Here is a 14,251-nt window from a genome sequence, read left to right on the forward strand (position 1 = left end):
TTGATGACTGTAGCTTTATAATATAGTCTCAAGTCAGGAAGGTTGATTCTTCCAGCTCCACTGTTCTTTCTTAAGATAGCTTTGGCTGTTCGAGGTCTTTTGTGTTTCCATACACATTGTGAAAATTATTGTTTTGACAGTATTTTTGTCCTTTGCATTTCTTCATTGTCTGTTGTAACCTCCTTTTTCATTTCTAGTTTTCTTGATTTGATTCCTCTCCTTTTTATTTTTTTTTTGGTAGGACTTCCCTGTAGCTCAAATGGTAAAAAATCTACCTGCAATGAAGGAGACCAGGGTTTGATCCCTGAGTCAGGAAGATCCTCTGGAGAAGGGAATGGCAATCCACTCCAGTATTCTTGTCTGGAGAATCCCAGAGAAGCCTGGTGGGCTACAGTCCGTGGGGTTGCAAAGAGTCGGACATGACTGAGCGACTAACATTTCACTTCACGTCCCTTTTTTTCCTTGATGAGTCTAGCTAATGAATTATCAATTATGTTTTCTCAAAAAACCAGCATTTAGTTTTATTGATCTTTGATATTATCTCCTTCATTTCATTTATTTCTACTTCGGTCTTTATGGTTTCTTTCCTTCTACTAACTTCAGGGGCTTTTTTTTCCGCTCGTCTTTTTCTGGTTGCTTTAGGTGTAGAGTTAGGTTGTTTATTTGATGTTTCTCCTGTTTCTTGAAGTAGGATTATATTGCTGTAAACTTGCCTCTTACGGTGCTGCTTTTCCTCCATCCCAGATTTTGAATTGTCCTGTTTTCATTGTTGTTTGCTTCTAGGTATTTTTTGATTTCCTCTTTAATTTCTTTAGTGACCTCTTAGTTACTCAGAAGCATATTGTTTATCCTCCATGTGTTTGTAGTTTATTTTATAGCTTTTTTCCTGTAGTGGTTATCTAATCTTATAGTGTTATAGTCAGAAAAGATGCTTGAAATGACCTCCCTTTTTAAAAATTTACCAAGGCTTGATTTATGACCTAAGGTGTGGTCTGTTCCTGGAGAATGTTCTATGTGCATTTGAGAAATAAGTGAAATCTACTGTTTTTAAATGAAATCCCCTGTACATATCTATTAGGTCCAACTGTTTCAGTGTATCGCTTAAAGCTTGTTTCTCCTTATTAGTTTTTTGTTTGGATGATCTGTCCATTGGTGTCAATGGGGTGTTAAAGTACCCCACTATTATTGTGTTTCTGTCCATTTTCCCTTTAATAGTTGTTAGAATTTGCCTCGTATATTGAGGTGCTCCAATGTTGGGTGCATATATGTTTATGATTCTTGTATCTTCTTACAATTGATTCCTCAATCACTATATAGTGTCCTTCATTGTCTCTCATAATGCTTTAACATCTGTTTTGTCTCATGTAAGTATTGGTACTCCCATGTTATTTTCATTTCCATTTGCATGGGATATCTTTTTTCAGCCCCTCACTTTCATTCTGTAGGTGTCCGTATATCTGAGGTGGTTCTCTTTTAGACAGCATATATAGGGGTCTTGTTTATGTATCGGTTGAACCAATCTGTATCTTTTGGTTGGAGCATTTAATCCATTTACATTTAAGGTAATTATTGATATGTATGATCCTATTACCATTTACTTAATTGTTTTGGGTTTGTTTTTGTAGGCCTTTTCTTTCACTTATGTTTCTTGTCTAGAAAAGTACCTTTAGTATTTGTTATAAAGCTGGTTTGGTGTTGCTGAATTCTCTTAACTTTGCTTGTCTGTGAAGCTTTTGATGTCTCCTCTGAATCTGAATGAAATCCTTGCTGGGTAGAGTAATCTTGGTTGTACCTTTTTCATCACTTTAAATATTCTGCCACTCCCTTCTAGCCTGCAGTTTCTCTTGAAAAATCAGCTGTTAGCCTTATAAGGATCCCCTTGTATGTTATTTGTTGGTTTTCCTTTGCTGCTTTTAATATTTGTTCCTTGTGTTTAATTTTTGTTAGTTTGATTAATATGTGTCTTGGCATCTTTCTCCTTGGGTTTATCCTATATGGGACTCTCTGGGCTTCCTGGACTTGGGTGGCTATTTCCTTTTCCATGTCTGGGAAATTTTTGACTGTAATCTCCTCAAATACTTTCTCATAGCCTTACTTTTTTCCTTCTTCTGGGAGCCCTATAATTGGATGTTGGTGCACTTGGTGCTGTCCCAGAGGTCTCTGAGGCTCTCTTCATTCCTTTTTAGTCTTTACTCTGCTCTGCTTCAGTTATTTCTACCATTCTGTCTTTCAGCTCACATATACAGTCTTCTGCCTCAGGTATTCTGCTGTTGGTTCCCTCTAGTTTAATTTTAATCTCAGTTATTGTGTTGTTCATTGTTGAGTGTCTATTCTTTATTCCTTTTAGGTTCTTGTTAAACATTTCTTGTATCTTCTCAGTCACCCCCTCCATTATATTTATCTGTGCCTCCATCTTATTTCCAAGATGTGGATCATCATTACAGTCATTATTCTGCATCCATTTTCAGGTAGACTGAATATTTCCTCTTTATTTTTTGGTCTTGCGAGTTTTTACCATGTTCCTTCAACTGCTGCATGTTTATCTGTCTTTTCGTTTCACTTAATTTACTGTGTTTGGGGTCTCCTTTCTGCAGACTGGAAGGTCGTAGTTTCTCATAATTGCGGAGTCTGCCTCCATGGGTAAGGTTGGACTAGTGATTGTGAAGGCTTCCTAGTTTGGGGGACTTGGGCCTCTGTTCTGGTTGATGGAGCTGGATCTTGTTTCTCTGAAGGGCAGTGCCATATCCAGTAGTGTGCTGGGGTGTCTGTTGGCTTGGTATGGCTTTGGGCAGCATGTCTACTAGTGGACAGAATTGAGTTCCTATTTTGCTGAAGTTTTGACCTGAGATGTGCAGCTCTGAAGCTTGCGGCCTTTGTGGGGGGCTTGGTCTTAGCATTGAGATAGAGGCCTTTGGGAGTGCTCTTGTTGATTAACGTTCCATGGGTTTGTGAGTTCTCTGGTGATCCAGAGTCCTGGACTCAGGTCTCCCACCTAGGGAGTTCAGGTCCAACTCCTTACTATAGCATCAGGGCTTCACAGGTCACACAGCACAGAAAACAAAACCCCAAGAATAATGGTGAAAGCAACACTCAACAGGCCAGAGCACCCAAAGAAACTCACATACTTACAAAAGAGAAAGAAGAGAGAAAAAAGAGAAGAGAAGAAACAGAAAGGATAAAAACAGGAGTTAAAAAAGAGAGTAGTCAAACCAGTAGGTAAACTTGAAAATGAAAATGAATACGAAAAACTAGACTAGCAAAAACACGAAATCAAAAACATGGGAAAATACAATATAACTAAAGAGTACTGTAAAAATAGGAAAATAAAATGAACGTATTTAAAAATAAGATGTTTCAAAAATAGGAAAGAGTATATTATAAAAAAGAAAAATTAAATAAAATAAAAAATAAAAATTATAAAATTAAAAAAATTAAAATTAAAAAAGTATATTATAAAAAAATTAAAATTATATAAAAGAAAAATAAAAATTAAAAATTATATAAAAGAAAAATTAAAATTAAAAGTAATGAAGGAAATACTTTGGCCACCTGATGTGAAGAACTGACTCCTTGGAAGTCAGGAGGAAGCATCCTCCTGATGCTGGGAAAGACTGAAGGCAGGAGGAGAAGGGGACGACAGAGGATAAGATGGTTGGATGGCATCACCAACTGGATGGACTTGAGTTTGAGCAAGCTCTGGGAGTTGGTGATAGACAGGGAAGCCTGGTGTGCTGCAGTCCATGGCATCACAAAGTCAGACACAACTGAGCAACTGAACTGAACTGAATGAAGAAAAACAACATTAGAACAATATGGAAAAGAAAACAAAAATAGAATGATATTAAGAAGAATGTCCTCATGATTTCTCCATTGACTTCTCCACACAGTGTGCTCTAGTCAATCTGCCTACTCAGAAAGTCCTCCAATATTTCTAGGAAAATCTCTGGATCTGTTATTGGCAGTGTGAGGTTGGCGCAGATTCAGATCTTCCCTTACTCCAGTTTATACTTGCTCCCCAAAGCCACAATTGCCTCTAGAGTTCACAGTCTCAGGCTTATTGTGGGGATTTAATCCATTGCATCTGCGGCTGCAGGAGTGATTTCCCCTTTTCTCCTTTGCTCGCAGAGCTCCTGGTGTTCCACTTTGGTTCTGGCCCTGTCTCTGCTTGCAGGCTGCCCTCTGGTGTCTGTTCCCTGCCCAGACAGGAGGGGGCGAGAGTAGCAGCTTATTGGGGCTCAGTTTCTCGGTTGGGCTGGGGAGAGGTGGGTAGGGAAGACATAGTTGGGGTGTGTGGGGAGTGCCCACTGTGACTGAGACCTGCAGGAAATCCCTGAAGTCTGAGGTGGATTGTGTGCTTCCCCAACGCAGGGGGTTGGCCCTGCGTTTGTGGGTCCCTCAGTAGAACCAAGCTGCTCAGGCTCCCAGGAAGGTATGGTCAGTGACCCATGCTCACTCACAGCATGGTGGCAGCTGTGACCTCTGGAGTCGAAACTGTAGTGGCCTCCTGTCTTCTGTCTTTGCCATTCACACCTGCTTTTCTTCTGGGGTCACAGATTGCAGCTGGCTTATCCCACCTATGGCACTTGTGAAGATGGGGTCCTGCATTCTACGTGTGCAGAGTTAGAGCATTCCCACGGCAATAGTCTCTTGGCTCTCTGGTGGGCCCAGGCTTTTCTCTGTACTCCCTCAGTTGTGTTTTACTAGTCCCCTCAGAATACCTTCATGACAGCCAATGCCAGTCCTTTCCCTGGGGTCTGACCCCTGAAGCCTGAGCGCTGAGCCTGCACTCACTGCTGTGGGCATGTAGCCACTTCTTGCCTGAAGAGTGCTGTTTGGTTACAGTCTCTGTGGGGAATTCTCTCCATTTTGCCTTCCCAGCACCTGTTGCTGTGTTCTCCTCTGAGGTTCCAAAGCTCCTCCTAGACTCTGCCTGCGAGAAGGTTTCTCTTCCGCCTTCACAACTCCCTCCCCTATGGCACAGGTCCTGGTCCTGAAATCCTTTGTCTCTTTTTTTATCCTTATCTTCTGCCCTGGGGATTGACTTGCCTTTTTGGAAATCCCCAGGGTCTTCTGCCAGCATCCAGAATGTGTTCTGTAGGAGTTGTTCCACATGCATATGAATTTTTGATGTATTTGTGGAGAGGAAGGTAATCTCCCTGTCTTATTCCTCCATCATCTTAAAAGTCCCCGCCTCTGAGAATAAATGTTAAATGTTCTCACCATACACACAAAAAGTAGTTATGTGACGTGATGAATGTGTTAAATAGCCATATTGCTATGCTTATAATTTTATAATAAAATCACATATCAAATCATAATGTTGTACACTGTAAACTTATATGTTAATTATATCTTAATAAACTTGGGGTAAAATAATAATTCAGAATTTCTGCCTGTACCTTAATCATTGACCCTATCTTCAATATTCTCTTTTTATTCTTATATCCACAATTTGTCTTCTTTTTGCAGTAATGTTCTGTTGTAATGATACACACATATAAATGTTTAAAAATAGATGGCTTTCCCTCTTATTCACATGCCTCAAAGTCCCTCTATATATATATATAGTTTTATGACCCTGGTTACATACGGCTGTATCTCGAAGAACTTTACCAATTTCCAGACTACCAGAAATACAAGGCAATTACTCACTGGCATTATTTTCTTGTGTTTTCCTCTTTTCTTGAATTTGGGCACAAGGTGGCAATTTTACAAGTTTTGCCTTCATGTGTATTTGTTTAATTCTTATATTTCCTAATTTTGGGAATTTATAGCAAAAATACTTTATCCTATCTTCAGTAATAGGAAGTTTAAAATTTTTTTTCCAAATTTTCAAGTAATTCACTAAGTATTATCTGTGTCATTGTTCTAAAAATCTTTCCTTTTCTAGTTTTTTTTTATTTGATCTAAACTTTAATCACTTATTTGCATGATGGGCTAATAATGTGGAATGCTGAAAAGACCCACAAGAATATGTTGAGAAATTTATAAGGAAATCACATACTTAGCTTTTTCATATTTTGAGTTTTTAAAATTAAAGAACAAACTGTGAAATTTATTAGAAAAGTATAATTTGTATAGTTTAGGTGAGGTTATAGCACAGAATTAGGAGAAGTCTTCTTGTGTTTTTCTGTTATACAGTGATGTGCACTAAGTTGCCTCAGTAGTGTCTAACCCTTTGTGAACCTATGGACCATAGCCCCCCAGGCTCCTCGGTCTATGGGATTCTCCAGGCAAAAATACTGGAGTAGGTTGCCATGCCCTTCAGGGGATCTTCCTGACTCCGGGATCGAATCCACGTCTCCTGCGTTGGCAGGCAGGTTCTTTACCACGAGTGCCACCTGGGAAGCCCATATAATGATTACATGGGCTAATCATGTAAGAAAAATTACAGTTTATGAGCAATTTTCACTCTTACAGTCTGTGAAACCCGATGTGCATTGTAATTATCATTGCTATAAAAATACTAATAGCTACCTTCTATTTTATCTTGACAGATGGTATATTGTTCTCTGACAGATTTTCAAAAAGCTGTCTATCAAACAGTATTAGAAACCGAAGATGTGTCTTTGATACTTCAGTCTTCTGAGCCTTGTACCTGCAACAGTGGCCAGAAAAGAAGAAATTGTTGTTATAAGGTAAGTATTTCAGTGTGGTATGTTTTCCTGGTAGCTCAGATGATAGAGAATCCTCCTGTAATGCGGGAGACCTGGGTTCACTCCCTGGGTTGGGAAGATCCCCTGGAGGAGAGCATGGCAATGCCTCTAGTATTCTTGCCTGGAGAATCCCCATGGACAGAGGAGCCTGATGGGCTACAATCCATGGGGTTGCAGAGTCTGACACAACTGAGTGACTAAGCACATTACATGATATCTTTACTGTCTTGTTTTTGATTACAAAGTACTCAATTCTAGTATCAGAGTAAGTAGCAGGTAATATAACTTTTCCTCATGTGGTTTTTTTATCTGTAGAAGCTGTGTCACTGTGTATACTTCCTGGAATGAGGACTTTCTCTACTCTTTTATTAAAAACATCATTGTGTTATGGTTTACCAAAAGTACAATTCCACATTAGTGATTCATGGATATTTTGTGTATCATTTGACCATTATTTTCTCACAATGTATTGTGCTGATAACCAGATAATATTGTGCTGATAAAAACCGGATAATAAATATTATTGTAAGTGATATATTTTTGGTGTAATTAGTTACATAGCCATGTTAGTCCCTTGCTTATTTTTATTTTCTGTACTTTTATGGTTACAGACCAATTCACAGGGCGAAACAGTGAAAACCTTGTATTTCAGTTACCTTGCAGTCCTTCAGAAGGTAGCTAACCATGTGGCATTACTGCAGACTGCTAGCACCTCTAGACAACAGGTTTGGGTTGGCTTTTTAAATTTCTTTGTGATGCTATTTAGTATATTTGGTATAAAATTTCTTAGCCAAATATCCTTAAGTTATCTTTGTATGAAATTTAAGAGGTAACTGACTTGCTTGTTTTTTAATTTAGATGTCAGAGAAGTTTATGCCTTTAAATTTTTAATCAAAGTAAGAAAAGTTAACCTTAAATCTTTTTTATGCCTCTGATATGTTCATATTATTTTCATTTTCCTAATAACTTTTGATATATTACCAACTAAAGATATTTGATGAGTCCATTGTAATTCCACTAATAATGTATCTAATTATGTTTATCTAATCTATTGTATTAAAATGAGGCTTTATAATCGTGTATTAAATATTTAGTAAAAATGAGTAATTTCAAAATTTAGACACACATGGAATCATTGGCTTTAGTCATGTCAGTTGTGTCTAAAGCACAATGTAAATAAAAAGATCTTTTTAAAAGCTTTTTGTATACTTTTCATATTTTGCTTTTGTGTGATAGGCTTGAGGCTGTTAAAATGTAATTTTAAAAGACTACTCTTTGAGAAGTATTCAGTTACTTATTTTGAAAATCTTAAAAAAGTAACAGTAAAATTAGTAACCATATCACTATCTCAGAACTCCTCAAAGCCTTACATGTTTAACATATCACTTTAAGGTATTTTGAATTAAAGAAGGCAAAACTTTCAACCTAATACATGCCTTCTAAATATATTTTTTATAAATATTTTCAAATTATACAGGTTTAAAAATGCTGAGATTTCTTTTCTTCTTCCTTTTCCCCTTAAGGAAACACTTATCAAAAGGATATGTGATCAGGTATTTTCCAGATTCCCAGATTTTGTGCAAAAAAGCAAAGATGCAGCCTTTGAAACACTTTCTGACCCAAAATACAGTGGAAAAATGAAGGTAAGTTGTTCTTTCAGTTTGCATACATGCAAGGATGATGTATTTTAAAGTTTAAATATTTATGCAAGGAGATCCAACCAGTCCATCCTAAAGGAGATCTGTCCTGGGTGTTCATTGGAAGGACTGATGTTGAAGCTGAAACTCCAATACTTGGGCCACCTGATGCGAAGAGCTGACTCATTTGAAAAGACCCTGATGCTGGGAAAGATTGAGGGCAGGAGGTGAAGGGCATGACAGAGGATGAAATGGTTGGATGGCATCACTGACTCGATGGACGTGGGTTTGGGTGGACTCTGGGAATTGGTGATGGACAAGGAGGCCTGGCATGCTGCAATTCATGGGGTCACAAAGAGTCAGACACGACTGAGTGACTGAACTGAATTGAGCTGAAATAAAACGGGTTGTCTTTATTATATAGTTCAGAAAAACCTTTTGCTTAGTACAGAAAATTTCTTTTCTTTCCTTTGTGGTTTTCTTTTCCACAGTGTTTGGAGCTGTCATTGCCAGATGTGTAAGTGCCTGTTTTAAAAATAACAGTATTACTACTATTACACAGGCTTTGGATTATTTGCTTCCTCTCTAAACACACTGCATATGGGGGCAAGTTATTGGCATTTTGGCGTCAAAGTCAAATCTGGAATTCAGGATTTACTGTAATAGAGAAACAGAGGGGATAAAATGAGAAGAGGTATATATCTGACTGATTATTGTAGAAAATAAATATCAGAGTTTTTAGAACCTAGGTGTAATTAAACACATTTTATTACATATACTTAAAGAAAATTTGAATACTTACTAAAAGAAATTTGTTATTGTTCAGTCTCTAAGTTATGTCCTACTCTTTGCAACAGCATGGACCTGTAGCAATCCATGCTCCTCTGCCATCCATTATCTCCTGGAGTTGGCTCAAATTCATGTCCATTGAGTTGGTAATGCTATCCAACTATCTCATTCTCTTGTCACTTCATTTTGCCTTCAATCTTTGCCAGCATCAGGGTCTTTTCCAATGAATCGGCTCTTCGCATCAGATGGTCAAAGCTTCAGCTTCAGCATCATTCCTTCCAATGAACATTCATGATCAATTTCCTTTTGGATTGACTGATTGGATCTCCTTGCAGTCCAAGGGACTCTCAAAAGTCTTCTTTCTCTAGCACTACAATTCAGAAACATCAGTTCTTCAGCACTCAGCCTCTTTATGGTCCACCTCTCACAACTGTACATGACTACTGGAAAAACCATAGCTTTGTAGGCACAGTGATGTCTCTGCTTTCTAGCATGCAATCTAGGTTTGTCATAGCTTTACTTTCAAGGAGCAAGTGCCTTCTGATTTCATGGCTGCAGTCACTGCAGTGATTTTGCAGCCCAAGAAAAGAAAATCTATCACTACTTTCACTTTTTACCTTTCATTTTGCCATGAAGTGATGGGACTGGATGCCATGATCTTGTGTATGTGTGTGTGAGTTGTTCAGTCGTGTCCCACTCTTTACGACCCCATGGGGTGTATGTAGCCTGCCAGTCTCTTTTGTCCATGGGATTCTCCAGGCATAGGACTGTAGACTACCAGGCTCCTCCGTCCATGGGATTTCCCAGGCAAGAATACTGGAGTGGGTTGCCATTTCCTTCCCCAGGGGATCTTCACAACCCAGGGATCAAACTCAGGTCTCCCACATTGCAGGCAGACGCTGTACCCTCTGAGCCAACCAGGGAAGCCCCAACTAAGCCATGATCTTAGTTTTTATTAATGTTGAGTTTCAAGCCAGCTTTTTCACTCTCCTCTTCACTCTCATCAAGAGGCTCTTTGGTTCCTCTTCACTTTACACCATTAGAATGGTACAATATATATATTTGAGGTTGTTGATATTTCTCCCGGCAATCTTGATTCCAACTTGGGCTTCGTCTAGCCCAGCATTTCGCATGATATACTCTGCACAGAAGTTAAATAAGCAGTGTAACAATATACAGCCTTGTCTTAACGCCTTTCTCAATACTGAATCAGTCAATTGTTCCATGTCTTGTTCTGCCTATTACATCTTGAACCACATACAGGTTTCTCAGGAGGCAGATAAGATGGTAGGGTACTCCCATCTCCTTAAGAATTTTCTATAGTTTCTACTGATCCACAGAGTCAAAGGCCTTAGCCTAGTCAATGAGGCAGAAGTCCTGTGCCACTGCTGAGTATTCCAAATTTGCTGACATATTGAGTACAGCACTTTAACAGCATTGTCTTTTAGGATTATAAATAACTCAGCTGCAGTTCTGTTACCTCCACTAGCTTTATTCATAGTAATTAGTAATGCTTCCTAAGGCTCACTTGACTTAACACTCCAGGGTGTCTGGCTCTAGGTAAGTGTCTGCACCATTGCGGTTATCTGGGTCATTAAGACCTTTTTTGTACAGTCCTTCTGTGTACACCTTTTCTTAATCTCTTCTGCTTCTGTTAGGTCCATTCCATTTCTGTCCTTCATTGTGCCCATCCTTGCATGAAATATTCCCTTGATATCTCTAGTCTTCTTGATATTAGATGGATATCTAGGCCCAAGTCCTAAAAGAAATACTGTTCTGTAATTTAGTTTCTGAACATACTGTAAGTATAAAAAAGTGTTTTTGGAAATTAAATTAATCCATTTAAATGCATCTCATAATCTAAAATGCTTCCTTTTTATTAATCCAGATGAGATGAACTAAGTCCTTGAGTAATTTAATTTACCTCATTTTTAATAATATGATGATGAATTTCATGTAATATCTAATACTTTAAACTTGGAAAAAATGAAGGGAATTATCAAAGATTACTCAGATTATATTGTATAAAATAATTTTTAAAAAAATTCTTAAGTGATGTGTATGTATATAAAGTATACTTTTTAGTGAAACTGGTTCACTGATGTTCTTGTGGTTCTCTTCCAGGTTCTTCAGCAGCTTTTAAATCATTGCAGGAAAAACAAAGATAAAGTTCTTCTTTTCTCCTTTTCCACCAAGGTGAGTTTTGTCTGGAGCATATTTTTGATTGACTCAGGTCTAGTTCCTGAGGCTTAAAAGTCTATAAAGAGATCTCTGTATCTTAAAGAGGTAAAAAAAGCATCCAGCCACATTTACTACTTACGTATCTTCCGTCAGTTCAGTTCAGTTCAGTTTACTCACTCAGTCATGTCCAACTCTTTCCGACCCCATGGACTGCAGCATGCCAGGCTTCCCTATCCATCACCAACTCCTGGAGCTTACTCAAGCTCCTGTCCATTGAGTTGGTGATGCCATCCAACCATCCCCTTCTCCTCCCACCTTCAATCATTCCCAGCATCAGAGTCTCTTCAATTGAGTAAGTTCTTTGCATCCGGTGGCCAGAATATTGGAGTTTCAGCTTCAGCATCAGTCCTTCCAGTGAATACTCAGGACTGATTTCCTTTAGGATGGACTGGTTGGATCTCCTTGCTGTCCAAGAGACTCTCAACAATCTTCTCCAACATCACAGTTCAAAAGCATCAATTCTTTGGCGCTCAGCTTTCTTTATAGTCCAACTCTCACATCCCTACATGACTACTGGGAAAACCATAGCTTTGACTAGATGGACCTTTGTTGGCAAAGTAATGTCTCTGCTTTTTAGTATGCTGTCTAGGTTGGTTATAACTTATCTTGCAGGGAGCAAGCATCTTTTAATTTCATGACTGCGGTCACCATCTGCAGTGATTTTGGAGTCCAAAAAATAAAGTCTGTCACTGTTTCCCATCAAGTGATAGGACCAGATGCCATGATCTTTGTTTTCTGAATGTTGAGCTTTAAGCGAACTTTTTCACTCTCCTCTTTCACTTTCATCAAGGGGCTCTTTAGTTTTTCTTCACTTTCTGCCATAAGGGTGGTGTCATCTGCATATCTGAGGTTATTGATATTTCTCCCAGCAGTCTTGATTCCAGCTTGTGCTTCGTCCAGTCCAGCATTTCTCATGATGTACTCTGCATATAAGTTAAATAAGCAGGGTAACAATATTCAGCCTTGGTGTCCTCCTTTTCCCTATTTGGAACCAGTCTGTGGTTCCATGTCCATTTCTGACTGTTGCCTCTTGACCTGCATACTGATTTCTCAGGAGGCAGGTCAGGTGGTCTGGTGTTTCCATCTCTTTAAGAAATTTCTACAGTTTGTTGTGATCCACACAGGCAAGGCTTTGACATAGTCAATAAAGCAGAAGTAGATGTTTTTCTGGAACTCTCTTGCTTTTTCGATGATCCTGCGAATGTTGGCAATTTGATCTCTGGTTCCTCTGCCTTTTCTAAATCCATCTTGAACATCTGGAAGTTCACAGTTCACATATTGCTGAAGCCTGGCTTGGAGAATTTTGTGTATTATTTTGTCAGCATGTGAGATGAGTGCAATTGTGCTGTAGTTTGAGCATTCTTTGGCATTGCCTTTCTTTGGGATTGGAATGAAAACTGACCTTTTCCAGTCCTGTCGCCACTGCTAAGTTTTCCAAATTTGCTGGCATATTGAGTGCAGCACTTCCACAGCATCATCTTTCAGGATTTGGAATAGCTCAACTGGAATTCCATCACCTCCACTAGCTTTGTTCGTAGTGATGCTTCTTAAGACCCACTTGACTTCACATTCTAGGATGTCTGGCTCTACGTGAGTGATCATACCATCGTGATTATCTGGGTCATGAAGAACTTTTGTATAGTTCTTCTGTATATTCTTACCACCTCTTCCTAGTATCTTCTGCTTCTTAATAATTTCTGTAGGAAATGGTAATGAGGTAAACAACTTTTAAAACAGATATTTAAATCTCCATTGCCTTCTCCGATATCAGAATTACTTATTATGAAATAGGAAACATAAAGATAGATTTCTAATTCTCTACTTAGATGTTTTTGTTAATAATTAAAATGTTCTTTTAAGATATTTAAGATATTTTAGAATGTGGACTATAGCAAAAATAATGAATATAATTAGATAAATGAGTTGGCCAATACTTTTCTTTTTATTCCTTTTTTTTTTTTTTTTGGTTTAGAAAGCTAAAGATCGGGTTTTTTCCCTTGAAAGATTGATTTTTCTTTTTTTAACACAAAGGTTGCCGAATGTTAAAGTCAGTTTCAGTATAATAGTAGGAAGATGTATGAGTCAGAAATTAGAAAAATATTTGTTGCCCTTGTAATTGTAAGAAAGAAACTGTGAACAGAGATATTAATACTTAGTACAGCTCATCTGTATAATGGTATGACACTTATTAAACCATGAGTTTATCTTTGCATGTCTCTGTATCTCTCCTCTAGTTGCTTGATGTGCTGCAGCAGTACTGTATGGCATCTGGACTGGATTACCGACGACTTGATGGAAGTACAAAATCAGAGGAAAGAATCAAGATTGTGAAAGAATTCAACAGTACTCAAGATGTAAACATTTGCCTTGTCTCTACAATGTAAGAAAATAAAATTTTATAACTTGATTTCTATCTAATTGCTCTTAAGAGTTAAGATAATCCTTAAACTGTTACTGGGTTTTCAGTGATTATGCTTCTATTGCTGTGTTTCATTTAGCTTTAAGGAGAAGCAACAAAAATGCTATTAATGTTGACTGGGATAACAATATTGAGTTTTATCTAAACTTCTCTGTCAGTTCCATTATTCTCATCCTCTTTATATGTCTGGCTTTATTTTTTAAAATATCCGAAAAGTGGCTGCTTCTTCATTGAAATATTCTATAGTTTTTTGACTTGTGTGTTGTAGTTACAACAGTCAGACTTAGTTGAATAATCAAGTTATTAATTGAATAGTTGAGAGTCACGTGTCAGTGATTTTCAAACTGTGGTCAAGGAACCCTTGAGAACCCATAAGGAAGGCTTAATGGACCAGGAGTTTCCCTCCTCTGTCTCTACCTGGTCTCAAGGAGAGCAGCTGAACATTTATAGGTTTTATAAAGCTAAATCAGTTCTAACACCTGTTTATGAATCTCAGTGAACTTTTAAAG

General features: G+C 38.1%; 1 protein-coding gene across 3 annotated transcripts in view; it reads left to right on the top strand.

Annotated features, from left to right (window-relative positions):
• ERCC6L2 (ERCC excision repair 6 like 2) overlaps positions 1–14,251 on the top strand; it is a 155,015-nt gene that overhangs the window by 45,585 nt on the left and 95,179 nt on the right. For all 3 annotated transcript variants that reach the window (XM_005210398.5, XM_059889007.1, NM_001082606.2), the window contains 5 exon segments: positions 6,498–6,638; positions 7,268–7,381; positions 8,180–8,299; positions 11,207–11,278; positions 13,558–13,703. In XM_005210398.5, coding sequence (XP_005210455.2) covers positions 6,498–6,638; positions 7,268–7,381; positions 8,180–8,299; positions 11,207–11,278; positions 13,558–13,703 — 593 coding nt within the window.

The sequence above is a fragment of the Bos taurus genome, chromosome 8, assembly GCF_002263795.3.
Source record: "Bos taurus isolate L1 Dominette 01449 registration number 42190680 breed Hereford chromosome 8, ARS-UCD2.0, whole genome shotgun sequence".
Classification (NCBI taxonomy): Eukaryota; Metazoa; Chordata; class Mammalia; order Artiodactyla; family Bovidae; genus Bos; species Bos taurus.